Source organism: Dreissena polymorpha, chromosome 10, assembly GCF_020536995.1.
Source record: "Dreissena polymorpha isolate Duluth1 chromosome 10, UMN_Dpol_1.0, whole genome shotgun sequence".
Lineage (NCBI taxonomy): Eukaryota > Metazoa > Mollusca > Bivalvia > Myida > Dreissenidae > Dreissena > Dreissena polymorpha.
In genome coordinates, this window is record NC_068364.1 from 33,053,874 (window position 1) to 33,080,521 (window position 26,648).

General features: G+C 37.0%; 1 protein-coding gene across 1 annotated transcript in view; it reads right to left on the reverse strand.

Annotated features, from left to right (window-relative positions):
• LOC127847188 (uncharacterized) overlaps window positions 1-26,648 on the reverse strand; it is a 210,548-nt gene that overhangs the window by 54,583 nt on the left and 129,317 nt on the right. The window contains exons 32-39 of the mRNA XM_052378911.1: window positions 24,516-24,693; window positions 19,670-19,729; window positions 14,861-15,018; window positions 13,082-13,266; window positions 12,541-12,712; window positions 11,018-11,146; window positions 6,639-6,755; window positions 4,175-4,292 (exon numbers count right to left, since the gene is read on the reverse strand). Coding sequence (XP_052234871.1) covers window positions 4,175-4,292; window positions 6,639-6,755; window positions 11,018-11,146; window positions 12,541-12,712; window positions 13,082-13,266; window positions 14,861-15,018; window positions 19,670-19,729; window positions 24,516-24,693 — 1,117 coding nt within the window. The remainder of the gene's footprint in view (window positions 1-4,174; window positions 4,293-6,638; window positions 6,756-11,017; window positions 11,147-12,540; window positions 12,713-13,081; window positions 13,267-14,860; window positions 15,019-19,669; window positions 19,730-24,515; window positions 24,694-26,648) is intronic.

Genomic DNA, 26,648 nt, shown 5'->3' on the forward strand with positions numbered 1-26,648 from the left:
AAACATTTAAATGTTCAAAATATTATTTCACACGCAGCAATGTACAAAACATTTAAATGCTAACAATGTTATTTCACACGCAGCAATGTACAGAACATTTAAATGCTAATAATATTATTTCACACCCAGCAACGCACAAAATGTATAGATGCTTTAAACAATGTTATTTCACACCCAGCAACGCACAAAATATATAGTTGCTGACAAAGACAAAACTTAGAAATTATAAACAGTTAAATACAAATCAAATTAAAGAAACTATTATACCTCTGTAAATTCAATACGTCATTGACCAAACATGGTATTGTGTTATTCAAGCAGTAAGTGTGACTTGCCCATACCATATATTAAATACAAGTGATGAACATCTGGCAATTCCTTGGACATGTAGCCTTGGACAAACATAACATTGGCGCAGGCTTTTTTTTGACAACACGGCTATCAGCTAAGCATACTATGTTAATAAAAGCTCAACAATTCGCAAAATTCTCTCAGCAGATGCACTGGTATACCAAAAAATTCTTTAATATCTGGAAAACCTAGCACAGAACCTGATGGGGTAGCCATGTTGGACCCTCGAGGCGTTATTATCACAGAAATCGGTCTGTTTTCCCTTTCTTCCTCCTTTACAGGCGGACTCGTATGTTCTTCCTCGCTTTCTATTCCCATACTCTGGATAGTCTCTAATCCCTGAATAATCTCCAAACCAACGAGGTAGTTATTCTCTAACACTGGCAAACCCATGCTGTTAACATGTACATGCACGTTACCACGAATCAAACTTGAACTCTGATTTTTAATATTTTCTAAATTTTCCAATTCATTCAACAGTTGAAACTCTAAATCTGCTAATTCATGCTGCATGCGTGTTACGTTTTTGTTACCATTAGTCTTAAAAAAGAAATCATCGACTTCACCTTCATAATCGAGATTCAAAACATGTTCCACATCAAACATGTTATTGATATCATCCGATATCTGACTATGGCGTGAGCTCTGCATATCCAAATGCGACATATTTGACATGGTCATTTTCTCGGAAAAATGCGACGCTCCGTATTCGCTCACCGAGACTGCTCCACTCCCGATCGCACTATCAGCAGACGACACTTCCTCAACGTTATGAAACAGGCTGTTCTTTGTCATGAATTTCGGGAGGGGCCCCACCTGCGATAAACTTGATAAATCCGTCAAATTTCGCTCCTTCAATCTCAGATCTTCAAAGGACTTCTGCGGTGAATCTCCGACTTTCATCAATCCCCTGTTCATTGAATTGTCGACACCTTTAACAAGCTCTTTGCGATCGAATCTGAAGACTTGATCTTCATCAAAAAGGGCAAACGGGTCTTTCATAAAGGGGCTGACACTATCATCATACTCCTCTGGTATCCGACGCTCGAGCATAAATGCATCGTTTTCAATATCCGACGAAGGCGTCGGTGGTTCAAACCGTTCGCTAGGCACAACAGATGCCCCTGCACGATCGAACAGCTCCATTCTAGCATTGTAACGACTTTTATCGGATTTATCGGCGCTTTTATTTGTAACCATGCTCACGCCTCGCGAGAAAAGTAATTCGGAGTTTTCCTCAGAATAGCCTGGGGTAGGTGGCATTTCTGCGTACATTGTGGTTCTACCACTTGATTCGCACATATCTATCACTGAAAGTTCAAAACAGTGCCCTGTATTCAGCAACACATTCTTAGACTTTAGCTTAACCCTTTACCACTCAGATACGTATTTGAACCCAATTGAAGTCCTTAAGAAAATCAAATTAAATTTAAGTCCTTTCTTAACTTATTCAAGTTTGAAAGACTTCATTTTCAGCCCTAAGATAATGATGAGTAGCAAACAGCATATAACCTAAAAAGACTGCAGGCTGTTCTGGTTTTATGCTGTTTGCACATAGCCATTTTTACTTTGCTTCTGAGTGTGGAAGGTTTAAAGAATATACTTAGAACCAAGAAAAATACCTCCAGCGTTTGAAAAATACCTCCAGCGTTTGAACATATAGAACATAGCACTGATGATTATGTCATTAACCCATTTATGCCTAGTGTACTCTCCAATCCTTCTAAATTGGATCAATTTATTTTCCAAATTAGGGATGTCTAGTATATTTATTTCTATATTTAGAATATTTCTTACAGAAATACCTTTCAGCAAATAGAGCAGACCCAAATGAGACACAGCATCATGTGGTGTCTCATCTGGGTCTACGCTGTTTGCCAAGGCCTTTTTTTTTTAGACGCTAGGCACAAATGGGTTAATACAGTGTTTTACATGAAGAATGCTGTAGATACAGGACTGGTGGTAAATGCAAATTTTGACTCAAAATTAAAGCCAATCTTGAAAATTCCAATTAAAAGAATGCTCTTTATTCTAAGACTTAAGTCTAAGATATGTTTGGTGAATACGGCCCCAGTTAGTATAGGCAATGGGCTGGTAACAGGATTGGTTTGGTGAATACGGCCCCAGGCATTATAGGCAATGGGCTGGTAACAGGATAGGTTTGGTGAATACGGCCCCAGGTATTATAGGCAATGGGCTGGTAACAGGATAGGTTTGGTGAATACGGCCCCAGGTATTATAGGCAATGGGCTGGTAACAGGATAGGTTTGGTGAATACGGCCCCAGGTATTATAGGCAATGGGCTGGTAACAGGATAGGTTTGGTGAATACGGCCCCAGGTATTATAGGCAATGGGCTGGTAACAGGATAGGTTTGGTGAATACGGCCCCAGGTATTATAGGCAATGGGCTGGTAACAGGATATGTTTGTTTTTTAAAAAGGTACTACACTTTTACATTTGATTTAGTCAAATATACATTTACAGTTGCAGTGCGCTCTGGGAAAATGGGTCTTAATGCAGTCTGTACAGGCTAACCAAGGACAACTCTTGCTGCCTAAACTGCATTTTTGTTTAAATAGAAATTTCATTAAATAAAAAAGTCCAGAAAAGCTACAATTGTTGTCCCTGATTAGCCTGTGCAGACTTGTCCCTGATTAGCCTATGCAACCTACCCAATTAGCCTGTGCAGACTTCACAGGCTAATCTGGGACAACAGTTTACAAAGATGCATTAATCTGGGACAACAGTTTACAAAGATGCATTAAGCCCAGTTTACCCAGAACGACAATCATAATATATATATAAAGGATATTTGTTGGATTCGGTGGATTATTGAAAATATATATTTTCTATGATCATGAGTGAATTAAAATCGATATTTTTATTATTATTTTTATTTAATGATTTTTTTCACAGTTTATATACATTGTTAAAGAGTTCAACTAAAGAATTTCGCTGGGATAATGACGTCATTTCGTAAAAAAATGACGTCATTTCACAGTAAAAAGTGGAAATCATCGATAATTTTCACTGATAATTTTCACTGATTGAAAAAGTGAAATTATCAGTTTTAATTCACTGATATTTCTCTATAAACCACCGGAAAGCATAAAATAAATTGATATAACTAATAACGTCACAAAAACCTCCCAGGTCATGCACTTCAACAACTGAAGTGTCTCGACCAACAACAAGACCACCAAAAACATTTGATTTATGTGGATTTTTTCCTGCAACAGAAAAATCTTTTAACAAAAAGTAATTATCCTGATCTGAAAAAAGGTAAACTACAAAAACAATCCCTTTATATTGATTTTTTTTTCAAGCAAAACAAATCTTTTAAACAAAAAGTTGAAAAGAAGATTTGAAAAAAGGTCAACTACAACAACACTCCTTTAATGTTGATTTTTATCAGCAATACAAAAACTTCTAACAAAAATTAAGTATGGTGATCTGAAAAACAAAAAAGATATACAACAAATATTACCAAATACCGACATTCACGTTCAAGGGTATAGTTGTAACCATGCACTGTAATATGAGCCTTGTTCTAGGAAAACGGGTCTTAATGCTGTGCCTAAATGTCTTCCCAGATGAGCCTGTGCCAATTGCATGAGCTATCAGGGACAACATTTCAGCATTTACAGGTATTTTACTTTAAAGGCAATCTCTCAATAAAAATACAGTTAAGGCATAAACTGTAATCCTTGATTAGCCAGCTGAATGCACAGGCTAATCTGGGATGACACTTAACGCACATGCATTTATCCCTGTTTTCAGAGAAAGCTGCACATATAATAACAAATATCCAAGGGAGCTTACCTGACTTCCCCTCTGATTTGAATGAGAGTTCCCTCCCCTCTGACATGAATGATGGTTCCCTCCCCTGGTTTGAGGATTTCTGTGACCTTGACCTGCCCATGACCTGCTCTACGTCCAACTGAAGCACAATAATAACAGCATTATTAATATGCAAACAAGAGAAATACTAAACAAGCAAAATAGCATACTTTTGTAGAGGTATCATTTTTCTTATACTGTAATTGTTCTTAGTTTTCGGGCACTCTAAACTTTTAAACTCCCTCATTTTTTTAGAAATTAATCATTGTTTGAGAAATTTTGTGTCCACCCATATTTTACCCTATAATGAAGAACTCTAAATTTGCAGACAGTGGTATGTTATTAGAATTCTACTCTTGTAAATTTTAGGACTAAACAAGAGATGTGTTTGTCAGAAATACAAGGCCCCCTATTGCGCCGCTTTGAAGCCATAAATTTAACCTTTGACCTTGAAGGATGACCTTGACCTTTCACCACTCAAAATGTGCGGCTCCATGAGATACACATGCATGCCAAATATCAAGTTGCTATCTTCAATATCTGCAATATTGCAAATGTTATTGCAAAACTTTAACCTTGGTTAAAGTTTTGGGACACACACAATGACACAATGACAGACAGACAGGCCAAAAACAATATACCCCCGATCTTTCAATCCGGGGGCATAAAAAAAAACTTATTTGCAAGCGTCTGAAAACTTAGAGTAACAGGTTTTTAAAAGGGAAAATTCTAACAAAACATGAATTTCCCTCTAAAAATGATCTAATCACAGGTTTTGCATTCTTCTGCTATCAAACACCAAATTATTGTGAAAAAATTGGGACACAGGAGTCCATTCCAAAATTCAGAAGATTTATTGACAAATTTTGATATTTATTTGTCAGAAACACAATGCCCGATACTGCTTTGAAGCCATATATTTGACCATTGACCTTGAAGGATGACCTTGATCTTTCATCACGCAAAATGTGCAGCTCGGGGCCATGAGATACACATGCATGCCAAATATCAAGTTGCTATCTTCAATATTGCAAAAGTTATGGGCAATGTTAAAGTTTTTGGGCGGACGGATGACAGACTGACTGACGGACTGTTAAAAAACTATATGCCCCCCTTCAGGAGCATAAATATAGCCATGTATAAAAGATACATATTAAGACATTCTGAAGAGTTAAAGGGCAAATTGTGATATTTATCACTTGCAGGCAAAAGTTAGATTGCTGTGAATATGCTATACCTATTCTAAGATAATATGGTTAATGGTAAAACAGTTTCAATTTTTAATAGGCAAGCTTCTTATTACCCTGATAGGTTTCGGCCAACAGGTTTGTGAACACCATAAAACAAACTCATCATGGCATTGATTAATTTACAAATTCAAATCTTAAAAATATTAAAGAATTTTACCTTTATTATAATTGATAATATGGAACTAAATGAATATTGCCCATTTAAGACAAGTGTTTTTTGGTACCGTATGAAAACAAATTACCCCCTCCAATTCCCCACACACACCACCACCCCCTGAATGCTCCTATATGTAGCAAGTTGGAATATTCCCGATATAGAGTTTATAAAACTGTCAGTGGAAAATGTGTATAGCATTTGCTTACACAAAATTCAACTTCATGACTTCATAAGTTACAATCATACATGAATGTGGGTTTGACGGTTTTACATTGACAAGTGTAATAGGACTTGGTTCCACTAATTTGTGGCCTTTAAGGCAAAAATGGCCTGGCCGAATTCTTAAATGGTTGTAACTCTTTCCCACCAAGAAGCAAAGTGAACAGTCTGTTCAGGTTTTATGCTGTTTGCTGCTCCCTAGTATCTTAGAGCTGGAAATGAAGACTTAAAAACTTGAATCTGAATCAGCAAAATGAAAAGTCCGCTGATTAAAATTAGTTATGATACACAAATGACAGGAAAACTAATCATTCATAGGTCGCTGTGGGATAGTGGATATGGTCTCCATCTAGCAACCAGGAGTTCATTGGTTTAATCCCCGTTGTGGGAGCGTTCTTAAAATCACCCAAAAAGACACCAGGTACTTGCTGTACCCAGGAAACAGACTCGAGTGTTTCAACAAGCCCTCGGCTGCCAATGCAATCGAGCTTCAATAAAAAGGTATAACATAAAATGAAAACTCTGCTGGTCTTTATAAATAACTATATAAAAAAAGATTCTGGTCTTAATAACATATAGTCACTGTGGTGTAATGGATAAGGTGTCTGTCTAGCAACCGGTCGGTTGAAGGTTCGATCCCCACTATGGGAGCATTTGTTAGATTTCCCCAAAAGACACCAAGTACTGGCTCTGGGTCCAGGAAATGGATTCGAGAGCGTTTCAATAAGTCCGATGCTTTCGATGCAATCAAACTAAAATAAAAAGGTTTAAACTAACATGTAATTACGATATAAAAAAGAATCAAAACCCACTAATTCACCTCTTCGTCGAAGACCCCCGGGGTGGTGTCCTGTACCCATTCAGATATCCTGATGTGACGCTGGGGGTCCTCAGGGGTGTTAGCAAACCGCTCAGCAAGGATCGACATGGCGTATTCCTGAAGCAGACGCAATGAAAATGGATTGGGTTTAAATGAAGGTCCAAGCAGATGCGATAAGAATGGGTTTGGTTTAACCCATATGAGTGAACCGACAGAACTGCTCAGCATAGATCGACATAATGTATTCCTGAAGCAGACGCAATGAAAATGGGTTGGGTTTAAAAGTATGTTCAAGCAGATGAAATCAGTATGGGTTTGGATTAAACCATGCTCCTGAAGTTAACACAATAAAAACAAGACTATTGTCAAGCAATATAAGTCCCCTACCGGCTCCACCATTGTCAGAAACTCCACCATTTCAGATTTTTTTTGGTATATATTTGTTGCCAAAGCAACCAGAATTTTTGACGTAGGAACAAAATAAAATGACTTGCATAATGTCCTTATTGCCATATATCCATGTTTATAGTTTCATCAAAAAATATTAAGACCTTTTAAAGTTATCGCAGGATCCAGAAAGCCACCATTTCAGCAGTATTTCTAGTCTATTTGTTGCCATAGCAACCAGAATTTTTTACATAGGAACAAAATTAAATGACGTGCATAATGTCCATATTGACATCTATCCATGTTCCAAGTTTCATGAAAAAATATTAAAACCTTTTAAAGTTATCGCAGGATCCAGAAAAGTGTGACAGACAGACAGACAGACAGACTGACAGACTGACTGACAGACGGAGCGCAAACCATAAGTCCCCTCCGGTGAAACCGGTAGGGGACTAAGTAAGCTTCATCCAGAAAATCATAAGGTTGCGGTGGCATAGTAGACAATAGGGTGTCCGCCTAGCAACCGGGAGATCACGGGGTCGATTCTTTAGATCTCCCTTATAGACACCAAGTTCTGATTCTAGTCCCAGGAAACAGACATAGTGGACATTATGGTGTCCGCCTAGCAACCAGCAGGTCACGGGGTCGATTCTTTAGATCTCCCTTATAGACACCAAGTTCTGATTCTAGTCCCAGGAAACAGACATAGTGGACAATATGGTGTCTGCCTAGCAACCGGGAGGTCACGGGGTCAATTCTTTAGATCTCCCTTATAGACACCAAGTTCTGATTCTAGTCCCAGGAAACAGACTCGAGAGTGTTTCAAATAAGTAGTAAGTATCAAGCTTAGTGGCATAGTGGACAATATGGTGTCCGCCTAGCAACCGGAAGGTCACGGGGTCGATTCTTTAGATCTCCCTTATAGACGCCAAGTTCTGATTCTAGTCCCAGGAAACAGACTCGAGAGTGTTTCAAATAAGTAGTAAGTACTTTAAATGCAATCAAGCTTAAAAAATAGGTTTAAACTAAGGAAACCAAGGTTTTATGCCTATTCATAAATGTTCGTCCCAAATTAGCCTATAATAATGCAGTCTGTCTTAACTGTTCTTTTTAAGTAGAAGACTTATTTAAAACATAAAAACTACCATAAAAGTGGTTAGTGTCGCCTCTAATAAGCCTGTGGGGATTGCACATGCTTATCAGGGATGTCGTCTCTAATAAGCCTGTGGGGATGCACATGCTTATCAGGAATGTCGTCTCTAATAAGCCTGTGGGGATTGAACATGCTTATCAGGGATGTCGTCTCTAATAAGCCTGTGGGGATTGCACATGCTTATCAGGGATGTCGTCTCTAATAAGCCTGTGGGGATTGAACATGCTTATCAGGGATGTCGTCTCTAATAAGCCTGTGGGGATGCACATGCTTATCAGGAATGTCGTCTCTAATAAGCCTGTGGGGATTGCACATGCTTATCAGGGATGTCGTCTCTAATAAACCTGTGGGGATTGAACATGCTTATCAGGGATGTCGTCTCTAATAAGCCTGTGGGGATTGCACATGCTTATCAGAGATGTCGTCTCTAATAAGCCTGTGGGGATTGCACATGCTTATCATGGATGTCGCCTCTAATAAGCCAGTGGGGATTGAACATGCTTATCAGGGATGTCGTCTCTAATAAGCCTGTGGGGATTGCACATGCTTATCAGGGATGTCGTCTCTAATAAGCCTGTGGGGATTGCACATGCTTATCAGGGATGTCGTCTCTAATAAACCTGTGGGGATTGAACATGCTTATCAGGGATGTCGTCTCTAATAAGCCTGTGGGGATTGCACATGCTTATCAGGGATGTCGTCTCTAATAAGCCTGTGGGGATTGCACATGCTTATCATGGATGTCGCCTCTAATAAGCCAGTGGGGATTGAACATGCTTATCAGGGATGTCGTCTCTAATAAGCCTGTGGGGAAGTGTCGTCTCTAATAAGCCTGTGGGGATTGAACATGCTTATCAGGGATGTTGTCTCTAATAAGCCTGTGGGGATTGCACATGCTTATCAGGGATGTCGTCTCTAATAAGCCTGTGGGGATTGCACATGCTTATCTGGGATGTCGTCTCTAATAAGCCTGTGGGGATTGCACATGCTTATCAGGGATGTCGTCTCTAATAAGCCTGTGGGGATTGCACATGCTTATCAGGGATGTCGTCTCTAATAAGCCTGTGGGGATTGCACTTGCTTAGCAGGGATGTCGTCTCTAATAAGCCTGTGGGGATTGCACATGCTTATCAGGGATGTCGTCTCTAATAAGCCTGTGGGGATTGCACTTGCTTATCAGGAACAGCACTTTACACACATGCATTAAGCCCTATTTTAAGCAGTGCTGTCAGCAAACCGCTCAGCCAGGACCAGCATAGCATACTCCTCAACCAGACACAATAAAAATGGTAGCAGAGGCTATTATTATTTCTGCTTAAACTTGATATTCGCGGCAAAGAGACTTCCTTTAAAAGAAAAATACCAATAACGTGGAAAGCGTAGTCACTGGTTAGCCATTTGGGACTGAACAAGCTAATTTTACAGGACACTGTATGCACATGCATCAAACCCCGTTGTCTTTGAGAGGCTAAACTGGGTGTGGTTTTAAACCATGGTCTCAAATAAACCCAGTCTTTTACTATGTCCCAATATGGAGGATCTTTCAGTGGATTGAATAACAACTCAAGAGACCTAGTTTAACAAAGATCTGCATATGAGACACGTACATGTACTTATATTAAGTTCTGACTGAAGTTCAAGGTCACAACCCATAGACATTCATAATTCATGTTTAGAAAAGACTTTCTTGAAATAGAAAATACCACAAAAGAGTTTAATCCATAATGACTTGTGTGACCATCACATTTTACACAGGTAAGAGTTTTAAGGGCCAACATTACCCTTGACACACCGGATACCATTTTATTACCCCTATTTGATGACCTTCCCTCATCAACCTTGCTGCTATAGGCCTCATATATGATCTCTATTGTCCCCAGGATATATATCAACTTACCCATATTTATGCATTTTCCTTGAACCTATCCCAACTTTATGCATTCAGCCTTGATTTCCAATAACACACCTTATGTTGTATTAACCCTCCTTAAAAAGGCCAAAACTTTATACATGAAGCCGTTATTTCCCATTACTCACTTTATCTTTTATGACCCTATCTGATTGCCCCAATTGTATCACTAAAGGGACCTTTTCACAGAATTATGCATGTTTTTAAGTTTGTCATTAAATGCTTTTAATTGATAAATGTAAACAATCTAACTTAAGATTTGCAGTATAAAACAAAAATACAATTAAATAAAGAAAAAAAAAGTAATTCACACCTGAGCTTGAACCACTGACCCTTAAAGTAAAAGTCTAACGCTTAACCCTTTGCATGCTGGAAAAGTTGTCGTCTGCTAAAATGTCGTCTGCTGAATTTCTAAAATTAGCATTTTCTTCAATTTTTTTCAAAGAATGCTATTGGAATAGCAAACAGTTTGGATCCTGATGTGATTCCACGTTCTGTGGCGTCTCATCTGGATCCAAACTGTTTGCAAAGGCTTTTAAAACTCGGTTCCAGCACTGAAACGCTTAAAACAACTTGGCTATCCATGCTGACATATTACTACAGGTATTTTATACTTAAAATAAGCAATTCGTGTAATGTCACACATTTTAACTATAGCAATAGAACTTTCAAATTATACATCTGTTTTTCGTTGTAACGCTTGATAATTTTCAGGATTTTAAATCACCAAGAGATTCATATATAATGAATATTTTAGAGCATGGTAAATTTTTAGTATAACTGTTTCCTTGCAAAAAACATAACTACAACAAAATGTGCATATCTGACACAACTTTTTTTTAATTTAGTCAATTTATCAAAACATGAAAAGGTCCCTTTAAGCCTAATATTTCCCATTACACACCTTATGACCCCTTCTATGGCCCCTACCTCATCAGCCTTGCTGCTGTAGGCCCCATGTATGATCCCCATTGACTCCAGGGTAATCAGCAACTGCTCCTTGTCCCTGGCCCCAGTAAGGGTCGCTATGGCGTCTGCTGTGGCCCTTCTGATGTGCTCCTGGATTCAGAGGTTTGTCTCACAATCAAGATATAGACAGATGCAACACATAAGGGAGTACATGACAGTGCTGTTATTGTTTTTACAAAATTTAAAGGTAGTTCAGTCAGTTTTTGGATCTTTAAAAGTCCCAAAATTGTATCATATCACAGGCATTGTTGTAAAGCTCCATAAACACTCAAAATCAACAAAAATATTGTAAAATATTGTGTAAAATAAAGTTAACAATTAAACAAGAGATGTGTTTGTCAGAAACACAATGCCCCCTTCTGCGCTGCTTTGAAGCCATATATGTGATCTTTGACCTTGAAGGATGACCTTGACCTTTCCCCACTCAAAATGTGCAGCTCCATGAGATACACATATATGCCAAATATCAAGTTGCTATCTTCAATATTGCACAAGTTATGCTCAATGTTAAAGTATTCGGAGGGACGCACAGACTGACAAACGGACTGACGGACAGTTCAACTGCTGTATGCCACCCTACCATGCGCACAAAAATCAGTATTTCTTACAGCAATAGCCAAAATTTCAACGCAAGGCATGGTCTGGTAACATAGATTTAATGAGGTACAAAATGCTGGTTTTTATTTTTTGTGTGATAATATATTCCATGTGAATTTCCAGCAACGATATCCAAACCTTTACGAGTGAACGCGAGATTGGCTTCAGGTAGCGTCGTAAGCACGATGTAGTGCTCATGAATAATCATTATGTTATTAATAAGCGGTGCTTAAGCGTGGTCGTCTTGCTCTTTACTATTCAGCAAGAAAAAAGAGCGTCCACAAATTAAAGTGTATGCGGGGCAAAACATAACTGTGTTTACGGATCTTTATAAATAATCTGTATCTTTAATTTTGAGCGCACAATTGCCTATGCTTTTTATAAGGTCTGCATGTTCACTCATAAAGGTTCGTATTCAGACAATTGTGATAAGGGACGTTGCAAGTTGTGTATATTCAATTATTTCATTAATTAATAATGTTGTTTTTTTGTCATGTAAATATTTTTAATGGTTAAATGTACCAAATGTTAAAATATATTCAACAAGAAATCTACAACACACATCTTGCCACTGATCAGTTGTGGCATCAAGATAGGTCAACCTTGACCTATGAACTGCAGAGTCTGGAACCATCTCAAATTAGCCCCACTTTCAGAAACAGTGCTTAATGCAAGTGCCTTCAGGGTCGTCCCATATTAGCCTGTAAAGTCTGCACAGGCAAATCAGGGCCAACACTTTCCGCCTAAACTGGAAATTTGTTTTACAGAGACTTCCTTTAAAAAACAAACACTCAAAAAAGTGGAAAGTGTTTCCGCTGGTTAGCTTGTGCAACTTAATATCGGATGTCACTTAATGCAAATGCATAAAAACCCATAAAAGAACCCACCTCGCCACTGATTAGTTGTGGCAGTAATAGCAGCATCACGTCTGGACGACCTTGACCTATGAACTGCAGAGTTTTGATTGTGTTCTTCTTCACCGCCCCATTCTCGCTGTCCAGATTGGACCCAATCTTGCGAACAATCATATTCATGATGGTTTGTGGGACACCGAGCTCCCTGTGTGAAAACAACCCATAAAGGTTACAGTATACTAAATACCAAAATATTTCTTCACCACTCCGTTCTCGCAGTCCAAAATGGACCCCATCTTGCAGACAATCCTCTCCATGATGGTTTGTGGGACACCGATCTCCCTTTGTGTGAATAATAAATCTAATAATAAAAAAAAATAATAAAAAAAAGATCTTAGGTACTCACATGCAATCAAGCTAAATGATTATTATTGTCAAATTAAGCTTACACGACAGGGTAAACATACAGGCATATCCTCCCTTAGATAATTTCTCAAATAAAACTTAATGAAGTGAGTATTTTAAAATAGTAAAACTGGTGTAATTGGGAAAATAATTTTCCAATTAAGCTTACGTGCATATCTTCATCAGGTACTCGCACATTCTTGCAAACACGACTGGGTTGCTGCTGTCATCAAGGAGGGCCACGAACTGACACATGATGTCGTCAAACTCGCTGTCCGCGTTCATCTTCGGCATCCAGGATTCCTGTAGCAGCTGTTTGATCAGGTCTGTTTTCACAAACTCCACAGGTGACTGCTGTAATAAACAGAAAAAGAACAATGGAAATCTGAATAATTTTATGTAATTTAATAAGGTCTGTTTTCAAAATTCTGCAGGCTACTGCTGAAATAAACAGAAAAAGAACAATGGAAATCTGAATAATTTTATGTAATTCAATTAGGTCTGTTTTCACAAACTCCGCAGGCGAGTGCTGTAATAAACAGAAAAAGAACAATGGAAATCTGAATAATTTTATGTAATTCAATAAGGTCTGTTTTCACAAACTCCGCAGGCGAGTGCTGTAATAAACAGAACAAGAACAATGGAAATCTGAATAATTTTATGTAATTCAATAAGGTCTGTTTTCACAAACTCCGCAGGCGAGTGCTGTAATAAACAGAACAAGAACAATGGAAATCAAACTTTTTTCAGACTAAACTTATCAGTAAGCTAAACAAGTATGTTTTTCTTGTTTAGTGACACTTAAGCTGCATGATCCCCATCTGACTAGTTTTATTAGCAAACATGAAAAACAATAAAATTCCTTTATTTGGCCTTACCTTTTCTTGGAAACTGGAAACATGACAATTTCTTTATTTGGCCTTTTTTTGGACAGAAAACAAGAAAGTTTCTTTATTTGGCTGAACTTTCATTGGACAGGAAACTCATGCATGTCTTCTTTTTACCTTATCTTAGGAGAAACAAGACAATTTCGTTAGTTTGCCTTACCTTTCCTTAGGACAGGAAACAATACAGTTTCCTTATTTTGCCTTCCTGATTTTGGAACAGGAAACCAGACAATTTCTTTACTTGGCCTTACCTTTACTTGGTACAGAAAACAAGACACTTTCTTTTCTTTGCCTTATATTTTCTTTGACAGGAAACAAGGCAATTTCTCTATTATGTTTTACTATACAGGAAACAAGACCATTTTTTTATTGGGCCTTACCTTACGGGAAAAAATAAAATCAATTTATTTGGCCTAACAAAACAGCAAACAAGACAATGTATTTATTTTATGTTATCTTACATAAAACAAGACCATTTTCACTTGTCCTTACGTTTTCTTGGACAGTAAACACGAAAATGTCCTTATTTTCCTTACCTTTTCTTGTGTTAAGTGAAGGGAAACAAGACAATTTCTTACTTTAGCCTTACCTTTGTTGTGTCAGGTAATGGGAAACTAGACGGTTTCCTTCTTTAGCCTTACCTTATGGGAAACTAGACAGCATCTTTATTTGGCCTTACCTTTGTTTCTAGAAACAATACAATTTCTGTTTAATTGCCCTTACCTTTTCTTGGATCTGGAAACAAGACAATTTCTTTATTTTGGCATTTCCTTACCGTAAAAAAATATAATTTCTTCATTTGGGCTTACCTTTTAAACAGGAAACAAGATACCTTTTATACAGGAAACACGATAATTTATTTATTTAGCCTAACCTTTTCTTGGATGCTATCAGAAACAAGACAGTTTCTTTATAAGGCCTTACCTTTTCTTGGATGCAATCAGAAACAAGACAGTTTCTTTATTTGGCCTTACCTTTTCTTGGACGTTAAAAAGACAATTTCTATATTTGAGCTTACCTTTTATAAAAGGAAACAAGACAGTTTATTTATTTTGCTATACCTTTTCTTGAACGTTACTGTTCTCCTCAGCTGGAAGACTTGGTGTTTCCTGAGATTTCTTTTCTATGCTTTTTTTCCCAGACTTTCGATGTTTTTGCTTGACCTCCGGCGTTCGAATTTCAAGGTCAACCCGATTCAGCTCAATGCGCCTGCTCTTCACTGGGAAACATTACAAATATGTTTTTTCAATATAATATATGTACAGGCATACAGTCCATGAGTGTACATGTTCAAAACATAGTTACATATATAAAGGCATGAAATGTGATTGGTATTGAATTTCATAAGTTGTTAAATAAAGTATCAATACAGGAAAAGGTCTAAGACAATTGGATTTCTGCATTTACAATCTATTAAACAATAATAACAACAAACACCGCAAACAAATCTACAAGAGAGCTGGAAGTCAAGTTTGAGTAATACATAAAACACAATTAATCATAATATTTTTACAGGTTTCTTTGACTAAAATTAATGCTTTATGTACAAACATGGCTAAGTTACTGTTGGTACTTGTTTTATCAGGTTGCATTTATTCAATAAACTTTATACTTACTGGAGAATATGCTAGAGTTAGGAAAATCCATTAATCTAACCCATGGGTACAACACAAGCTGACCCTTTATACTTACTGTGGAATATGCTAGAGTTAGGAAAATCCATTAATCTAACCCATGGGTACAACACAAGCTGACCCTTTATACTTACTGTGGAATATGCTAGAGTTAGGAAAATCTATTAATCTAACCCATGGGTACAACACAAGCTGACCCTTTATACTTACTGTGGAATATGCTAGAGTTAGGAAAATCCATTAATCTAACCCATGGGTACAACACAAGCTGACCCTTTATACTTACTGTGGAATATGCTAGAGTTAGGAAAATCCATTAATCTAACCCATGGGTACAACACAAGCTGACCCTTTATACTTACTGTGGAATATGCTAGAGTTAGGAAAATCCATTAATCTAACCCATGGGTACAACACAAGCTGACCCTTTTAAAATGAGCCCCACTCTGGCATATTGTAGTAAAATGCATGTGCATAAAGTTTTGCCCCATGTTAGCCTGTGCATTCCACACAGGCTGATCTGGGATGACACTTTCCACGTATGCTAAGAAATGACTTCTTTTTTAAAAAAAAGCCAAAAGCATGTGCAGACTGATCAGTCTAATGTGGGACTACACTTTACGCATATATTGCATGAAGCCCCAGACTGAACAGTCTAATGTGGGACTACACTTTACGCATATATTGCATTAAGCCCCAGACTGAACAGTCTAATGTGGGACTACACTTTACGCATATATTGCATGAAGCCCGAGACTGAACAGTCTAATGTGGGACTACACTTAACGCATATATTGCATGAAGCCCCATTTGTGCAGACTGAACAGTCTAATGTGGGACTACTCTTTACACATATATTGCATGAAGCCCCATTTGTGCAGACTGAACAGTCTAATGTGGGACTACTCTTTACACATATATTGCATGAAGCCCCATTTGTGCAGACTGAAGAGTCTAATGTGGGACTACACTGTATGCATATATTGCATTAAGCCCCATACTGAACAGTCTAATGTGGGCCTACACTTTACGCATATATTGCATGAAGCCCCAGACTGAACAGTCTAATGTGGGACTACACTTTACACATATATTGCATGAAGCCCCATACTGAACAGTCTAATGTGGGACTACACTTTACACATATATTGCATGAAGCCCCATACTGAACAGTCTAATGTGAGACTACACTTTATGCATATATTGCATGAAGCCCCATTTGTGCAGACTGAACAGTCTAATGTGGGACTACACTTTACGCATATATTGCATTAAGTCCCAGACTGAACAGTCTAATGTGGGACTACACTTTACACATATATTGCATTAAGCCCCAGACTGAACAGTCTAATGTGGGACTACCCTTTACGCATATATTGCATGAAGCCCCAGACTGAACAGTCTAATGTGAGACTACACTTTATGCATATATTGCATGAAGCCCCATTTGTGCAGACTGAACAGTCTAATGTGGGACTACACTTTACACATATATTGCATTAAGTCCCAGACTGAACAGTCTAATGTGGGACTACACTTTACACATATATTGCATTAAGCCCCAGACTGAACAGTCTAATGTGGGACTACCCTTTACGCATATATTGCATGAAGCCCCAGACTGAACAGTCTAATGTGAGACTACACTTTATGCATATATTGCATGAAGCCCCATTTGTGCAGACTGAACAGTCTAATGTGGGACTACACTTTACACATATATTGCATTAAGTCCCAGACTGAACAGTCTAATGTGGGACTACTCTTTACACATATATTGCATTAAGCCCCAGACTGAACAGTCTAATGTGGGACTACACTTTACGCATATATTGCATTAATCCCCAGACTGAACAGTCTAATGTGAGACTACACTTTATGCATATATTGCATGAAGCCCCATGTGCAGACTGAACAGTCTAATGTGGGACTACACTTTATGCATATATTGCATTAAGCCCCAGACTGAACAGTCTAATGTGAGACTACACTTTATGCATATATTGCATGAAGCCCCATGTGCAGACTGTACAGTCTAATGTGGGACTACACTTTACACATATATTGCATTAAGCCCCAGACTGAACAGTCTTATGTGGGACTACACTTTACGCATATATTGCATTAAGCCCCAGACTGAACAGTCTAATGTGGGACTACACTTTATGCATATATTGCATTAAGCCCCAGACTGAACAGTCTAATGTGGGACTACACTTTACGCATATATTGCATTAAGCCCCATTTTCCCAGAGCAAAGCTCAAATACATTTAAGAAATACTGAACTCATTTGATTTTTTATTGCAAGTGCTTATAAGTAAAAATATTTATCTTTGATTACAAGGGTTTTTTTTCCATTGTTTTTTTTGTTTTGTTGTCAGATTATGGTAAATGCGAACTAAAACCCAGGTAAACATTTAAAACATAGAGCATATTTGTTGGATTCAGTAAATTATCGGTTTTAATTCAAGACAAGTGAATTAAAATCGATATTCCACCAAATCAAACAAATTTTCTTTTTATGTTATGCTTTTTTCACAGTTTATATACAATGATAAAGAGTTTAACCAAAGTATTTTGCTGGAATAATGACGTCATTTTGTGAAACAAGAGCTGTCAGAGGACAGCGCACTCGACTATTCGAGTGCTAGACATTATAACATTAGCCATCATGAGGAAATTGTTCATATTCAAAAATTTATAAGACGATCTTTCAAAAATAAAAAAAGGAAAAAACATTTATTTTTTTTTTGGGGGGGGGGGGGGTGAGAGGAGGTATAATGTGGGGTGTGGTCATTTATTAGACGATCTTTCAAAAATAAAAAAAGGAAAACAAAAAAGTTTTTTTTTGGGGGGGGGGTGGGAAGGGGGGATGAGAGGGGGGTATAATGTGGGGTGTGGTAATTTATTAGATGATGTTTAAAAAAAAATGGGAGGGTAGGGTGGTAGGGGGGTGGGGGTGAGAGGGGGGGGGTAAATGTGGAGTGGGGTAATTTATTAGATGATGTTTTAAACAAAAATTGTATGGGGGGGAGGTTAGGGGGGGGAAGGGATTCTGGTTAGGGGCGTGGGCTATTGTTTGGGTGGAATCCATTGTGGTATTCAGGTAAGTGTTGTTTTGTCAAAGTAATAATAAAATGTGATCATAAATACAGAAGTTATGGCAATTTAAGCAAAATATTCAATTATCTAAGTGTAAAAGGGGCCATAATTATGTAAATATTCTTGATACAGTGGTCTACTCTTGTTTATAGGTTGGGGTCATGTTGGTAAACAAGTATGCAAAATATAAAAGCAATATGTCAAAGGATATAGGAAATATATGGGATAGTACGCAAACTGTAACATAGGTTTATCAATAATATGCATATTCTTAGTATAAAAGGGGCAATAAATATCACAAAATGCTTGATAGAAATGTCTGCTCTTGTTTATAGGTTGGGGTGATGTTGGTAAACAAGTATGCAAAATATGAAAGCAATATGTCAAGGGAAATTGAAAATAAATGGGGTAGTACGAAAACTTTAATATTTGCTGCATATTCTAAGTGGAAAAGGGGCCATAATTATGACAAAATGCTTGATAGAGTTGTGTGCTCTTGTTTATACGTTGGGGTCATGTTGGTAACAAGTATGCAAAATATGAAAGCAATATGTCAATGGACAATGAAAATAATTGGGGTAGTACGAAAACTTTAACATTTGCACGCTAACGCTAACACTAACGCTAAAGCTAACGGAAACGCCGGGGTGAGTAGGATAGCTCCACTATAAATATTTCAAATATAATAGTCGAGCTAAAAATGACGTCATTTCACAGTAAACAGTGGAAATTATCGATAATTTTCACTGTAAATTGTCAGTGTTTGAAACAGTGAAATTATCAGTTATAATTCACTGATATTTCTCTATAAACCACCGGAAAGCATAAAAAAAACATTAACTACTCCATTTACATCAAACTTACTAACTCCACCTTTAAACTTAAAACAATCCACTGCAAAAAATATCAAAAAGACAAAAACAAAACCTAAACCAATGTCAGACATATACAAGACAAGTGCAATAACGTGTTTACAAATAAAGCACACGTTAATCAGACCCCCAGAGTTTTCTGCTATAAAATCATTTTGCTGTAGGATAAAAAGACAATAGACTTGTTAACAAATAAAGCACAAATGAACAAGGTCCCAAAGATCCATCACCCTTTTCAAACTCTTCATAGACTGTAGTTACCTTCTTTAAATTTTTGAATATTAGGAGTCAGAATCAATGCTGATGGAGAAATAACCTTCACTGAAATAAAATATTTTACGTAAATCAACTGTGCAACTTTTGCAGAATTAACGGCTACATACTTTCATTCATAATCCCGGAGAAACTTTTCAAATAAACTATTAGATATAGACTTTAATTCATTATCACCTATAATAGACATCTTACATTAATCATATACTATTATCTATCGTTTATTATAACATAAGGACTTTTTACATTAATTATTCCATATAGACTTTCTTACATTAATTATCTAATATAGTCTATCATTCATTATCATATACAGACTTTTTACATTCATTATTCTATATAGACATTCTTTCATTAATTATCTTGTATACCGTAAATTTGCGGCCATAAGTCGACCTAAAAACGCTCCCAAAATTGACTTTAAAAGTCAACTCGACTTATGGATGAGGTACTAAATAAAAATATAAAAAAAACATATTTCTGTGCCTTTTTTTTTTAAGTAATAAATCTCCGAAGCGGAGGAATGATGACTGTTTACGGTAAGGCCGACTCGTCTATTACTTAAAATGTCCGCCGATAACAAAATACTTCATGTTTACATTGGTTTTTAATTCATTAATCTTAGTAATAAGTCCAAAAAAAACAATGTAACAATAACTTCGAAAATATCAAACATTTGTGACGTACGGTAATGTGGCGAAATTTATACATGGCAATTTGTCTATTGATACATCATCCGTTGTCTGCTAAGAACAATAGAAAATTGATTGCTGACACTTGTACCCATTTAAAGTTAATCCGCGTAAATACAAACTGTCAACAGGTGCAGGTGTCTTTATGCCACCAATTATCGCTTCTCGGCCTTTTGACTAAGATCAAAGTGTAAAGTGTAGTGTTCCTTTTGATCATTTGTCTTTATTGCGTCACGCCTAAAATAGTTATCCGTTAATGATATGCACAACGGTTCTGCTACAAACTACTTCTGACCAATCAAAAATAATTACTCTATCGTTGGATACGCCTTTAACCAATCGATATTGTTCAATTTCACATGGTATTTTTTTGATTGGATGAAGGTGTGGTTTCGTTGATTTATTCACAACTGCCCCACAATTAATGCATAATCGTTTTGTAAATAAATAGATCTTATCTGAGTGAAGATTTCATTCATTGTTTGATTATAATAATACTACGCACTCACCCTGGATTATTAAAAAGTGTAATTGGACATATTAAATACACAATTACTTTCGATTAGCTGCTTAGTATTATTAGATAAGACGTTTTTCCAGAATGCAGAAAATATTCTTCGGCTTTCTCGTGATTTACGAATATGTAACAGTCGAATAGCGAGCGATGCGAGTGTTGGTAAATTCACATGTTTCATGCATAATGGCGAAAGCCTTTTTGATTATTTGAGAGCAAGTTACAATTATTTTAACCATATAATGAATTTCTGCGTTCAAGATTTTAACGAATTGTCACATCAATAGCACTTACATTTGAATACAAAAATATCTGCTCATAATATTAACGCTGAAAGTTATTACGTTAAATGGGAAACTAATTTTGATTTGTGAAATATATATTAAGTTCGAAATAATCAATGAAATGTTATTATGATTTTGAAAAATAAAATAGATTTTTCGTGATAATAAATAATTGAAACGTTGAATGTTTCGTATTAAATATATTCTTATTATTAATATAAAAAAAATGTCAACTGCCAGTGCAAAAGCCCTCAGAACCATGACTGAAACGTCACTTAAACATGTCTGAGATATTGAGGAAATTTACCCCCCGACTTATGGCAGGGTCAAGGCAAAAAACAAAGTTTTTCTAGCCACATTATACCCCTCGACTTATGGCCGAGGTAGACTTATGGCCGCGAATGTACGGTAGTCTATCATAAAATATCAACTTCAGACTTTTTACATTCATTATTCTACATAGACTTTCATTAATTACCATTACCTCATATAGACTTACATCAATTATTCAATGGAATCTTTTAACAGAAATCAATAGATTTGGGCCTAGCTCTGTGAAAAGGGGGTTATATGCATGCGTGTAACGTGTCGTCCCAGATTAGCCTGTGCAGTCTGCACAGGCTAATCAGGGGCAACACTGTCCACTTATATGATAATTTTCGTTTAATGAAAGTCTCTTCTTAGCAAAAATCCAGTTTGGGCGGAGAGTGTTGTCTCTGATTAGCCGGTGCAGACTGCACAGGCTAATCTTGTAGGACACTTTACGCACATGCATAAAACCCCATTTTCACAGAGCGCAGCTCATATAGACTTCAATTCACAATCTAATACAGCCTCTTATTCAGTTGCCAATACAGACTTTAAAACCATCAATCAATATAGACTTTCTCCTATTACCATTAACTCATATAGACTTCTTCCATTAATTATTCAATGTACACTGTTTACCTAAATCAACATATATATACCTACTTGTCAACATTCAAAGGCTGATGTTCATATCACAGAACATTGCACATACATAATTGACCAGTTTATAGGCACAATTGACCAATGAATGTACATGATTGACCAGTGCTTAAACACAATTGACCAGTGTATATACACAATTGATCAATGTTTAAACATAAATGAAGAGTATATATACACAATTTACCAGTTTATATACATAATTGACCAGTTTAAGTACACAAGTTATCAGAGCATATACACAAATTCTGCTACATGTGTATTGCATACACATAATTAATGCGTTTACACATAACTGACCAGAGAATATTCATAGCTGACTGATGCTGATATTTAATTGACCAGCATTTTAAGATAATTGAGCACTCTACATTCATAACTGACTAATGTTTATATATAACTGACTAGTGTGACTATGTGTTAAATACACATAATTAACCAGTGTAATACACTGCAACGCCAATATTTCGCAGATATATCGCGCTGTCCAATATATCACGCGTTGGCTAAGGCTCCCAAAAATCCGATGAGTATAATCACTTAATGACATGTTTAAATCTGAGAATTCGCTAACTTAAGCAAAAAACCGGTTCTAGCTAGTATTAACACCCTATATTTTGCGGCTTACTATGGCACGCAGTGACACGTGAAAAACAGTCGATAAGTGACAGTGTTGTTTACACACTGCTGGGGTTGTTTTTAACACTTAAGAAATAACCAATTAGTGTCATTGCAAAGGTAATAATGGCAGTTTACTGGTATATAAATCGTTAAATTTCGATACAGGCCATGCATTTCTTTGTCCTGATTTAAAGCGCGTGAAAATAAGCGTGGGTGTATTTATTTGTAAATAAAAATTTCGTAGCGGGTACAACATTGAGATAATATAATTTCCATTAAAAGTTTCATTGTACATTTCAACTAAAGTACTGTGGTGTCTCGTAAATTATGTGGCATTGACATTTCCTCTTAATAAAATATCATTCAAACACGCTGTATCGTTACCGTTACGCTGTTTCAGTTCCTTCATTAGGACAATTTATAAGGGTGAATTCGAATGATATTTTATACGTTTTTGACAGCAAGATTTATTCTTTTTAGCTGATTCGCTAGCAATCGTACATGAAAATAAAAAATATGATTTACATTTTGGTTTTTATGATAAATACAGATAAGCATGTAGTTATGAAAATGCTTATTTTAGAATTGGTTTGCAATTATTACTATACAAATGTAGCAGCGCCGTATAAGATATAAAAAAACACTGGGAAAATTTGACAGATTAACCACAGTACAATTAAGTTAGGCATTTCTTGAGTTATATCCTGCTCTGGATATATCGCGCTCGCGATCTTTGGACCCCACCAATCGCAATATATCCGCGTTGCAGTGTACATAATTGACCATTCATTACATACTTGATCAGTACGAATACATAACTGACCATTCATACACATAATTGACCAGTGTATATACATAATTAACTAGTCATAAACATAATTATGCAGTGTTTATACATAATTGACCAGTGTAAAGATAATAAACCCATTAATATACATAATTGACCAGCTTTATACTTGACAGCCTGTGCTTTTTGGATAGGGAAAGATAGCGTGATAAACCATGAAATTGGGGAAAATATCATTATAAATAACAGTATTCCAATTGTTTGTATGTGTTATTGCTTTTATAATTTATTTTAATAATTGCTACGGAATTATTTCGCTGTAAGATTAATTCAACTAACTAATAATTGAGTTGATTGGAAGTTTTGCATCATTTTGGGGGAAATTTGGTCAGATTTTTAGAAAATTTTACTTTTTGCAATGTGGAAACAGCCTGTAAAACATAATTTTGGGCAAAAAATCACTGATGTTGTAATTGGGCCTTTTCCCATTCTAAGGCATTATACCAATTTAACTGTTTTCCGCTTAGCGCACTTGCAATTGCGGAATACATGCATTAAAAAAATATATAGTTAGATATGTAAATAGGTTTTGAATACGCTAGGCTGGTTATTTTCGGGAACAGGGGTCTTAAGTGGCAGGACGCTGGTCTAGGAATCAGAAGGTTCCTGGTTCAATCACTCTAAGAACACTGGAATTTTTCTCAGCACAAAAGTATTCCCTGATTGCTCCTCTCCACCCAAGTGTGTAAATGGGTACCTGTGAGGGAAATAAGCCAATATGCCGTGGCTGCATACTGCTCCGAGTGTAAATGGACGGGTCATATCTCAGTGATCGGGGGGGGGGGGGGGGGGGGGGGGGGGGGGGGTAAGTCCACTGAAGATGTACCATCATCCATATTAAACCATCATCAATATTAAACTCACCCTTTACCTTCAACAAGTTTTACACAAGAATCCACATACTTACGTTTGTACGATGTTGGAGTGGTCGTAGCAAGTTTCTGCTGCCCCTTCATGTGACTCTGCGAGTCCGCAGACAGGTTCCTTGCCGACCGGGTCTGGCTGACTGCCGACGGTGGCACTGACCGCCCGCCTGTTGCCTCCACTTCATGTTGGTCGGACACTGTGCTGTCCTCCCACGCAGACTGCAACAGAGTGGATCATGTTCTGGGAAAACAGTGCTAAATGCATGAGTGCAATATGTCCTCTTAGAGGCCACACAGGCTAATGGATCATGTTCTGGGAAAACAGTGCTAAATGCATGAGTGCAATATGTCCTCTTAGAGGCTTCACAGGCTAATGGATCATGTTCTGGGAAAACAGTGCTAAATGCATGAGTGCAATATGTCCTCTTAGAGGCTACACAGGCTAATGGATCATGTTCTGGGAAAACAGTGCTAAATGCATGAGTGCAATATGTCCTCTTAGAGGCTACACAGGCTAATGGATCATGTTCTGGGAAAACAGTGCTAAATGCATGAGTGCACTATGTCCTCTTAGAGGCTACACAGGCTAATGGATCATGTTCTGGGAAAACAGTGCTAAATGCATGAGTGCAATATGTCCTCTTAGAGGCCACACAGGCTAATGGATCATGTTCTGGGAAAACAGTGCTAAATGCATGAGTGCACTATGTCCTCTTAGAGGCTACACAGGCTAATGGATCATGTTCTGGGAAAACAGTGCTAAATGCATGTGTGCACTATGTCCTATTAGAGGCTACACAGGCTAATGGATCATGTTCTGGGAAAACAGTGCTAAATGCATGAGTGCAATATGTCCTCTTAGAGGCTACACAGGCTAATGGATCATGTTCTGGGAAAACAGTGCTAAATGCATGAGTGCAATATGTCCTCTTAGAGGCTACACAGGCTAATGGATCATGTTCTGGGAAAACAGTGCTAAATGCATGTGTGCACTATGTCCTCTTAGAGGCTACACAGGCTAATCAGGGATAAGCCTCTCCATCTAGTCTGAATTTTTGTTTAAAAGGTACTCTCTATAAATAAAAAAATGAAAATAACAGCCCTAATTAGCCTGTGCAGAATACACAGGCTAATCTGGGATAAGCCTCTCCATCTAGTCTGAATTTTGTTTAAAAGGCACTTTCAATAAATACAAAAATCAAAAAATTGAAAATAACATCCCTAATTAGCCTGTGCAGAATACACAGGCTAATCTGGGATAAGCCTCTCCATCTAGTCTGAATTTTGTTTAAAAGGTACTTTCTATAAATAGAAAAAAAAAATAATAATAAAAATAAAATCCCTTATTAGCCTGTGCAGAATACACAGGCTAATCTGGGATAAGCCTCTCCATCTAGTCTGAATTTTGTTTAAAAGGCACTTTCAATAAATACAAAAATCAAAAAATTGAAAATAACATCCCTTATTAGCCTGTGCAGAATACACAGGCTAATCTCAGTGTTCAACACTAACGGGAGTCCGGTGGTCCGGGACTCCAGGAAATGAGACTCGGACTCCTTGTTTTTGTGTCAAAGATGTCCGTTGGACTCCTTCAAAATCATCTTTGAATCATATAAAAAAATCCCATCGTTTCGCAAAATCAGGATGCCTGTTAAAAATATCTTACTCAGAAAAGGTTATTGTCAAACACTGTCTTTAAAAACCTGAAGTTGCATTTGTTTTTCACATTAAAATTGTAATAATTTAATTTTCACCCTCTACATACTGAAGAAGGAAGTTTTTAATACCAAGTCATCACCGCACAATTCAACCATTGCTTGAGAACTGTAAAGAGCTCCTCCTAACAAGGAAGATTATAAACTGTTGGTCTATTGATAGTGAGAAGAGTTCAATTAATACTAAGTGAGGTCGGAAGCATGTACAAAACCAGAACAATACCATCATTGTGACTATGCACTTGAACATTATTTTTCTTTTATTCCATGAAAACCCCTGTCTGGTCTACACGTTTGTTTTCAGAAGATGCATTGTTTATACTTGTGAAACAACTTTTATTGTCAATTGTATAGTTTATGTAAGCAAAAAAATGAAATTCCATTTACCAGTTTTAGTGAAACAAATTGGAACGGAAAGGAACCCAGTCTGTTTACATTTTTTAAAATAAAAACCCTGTT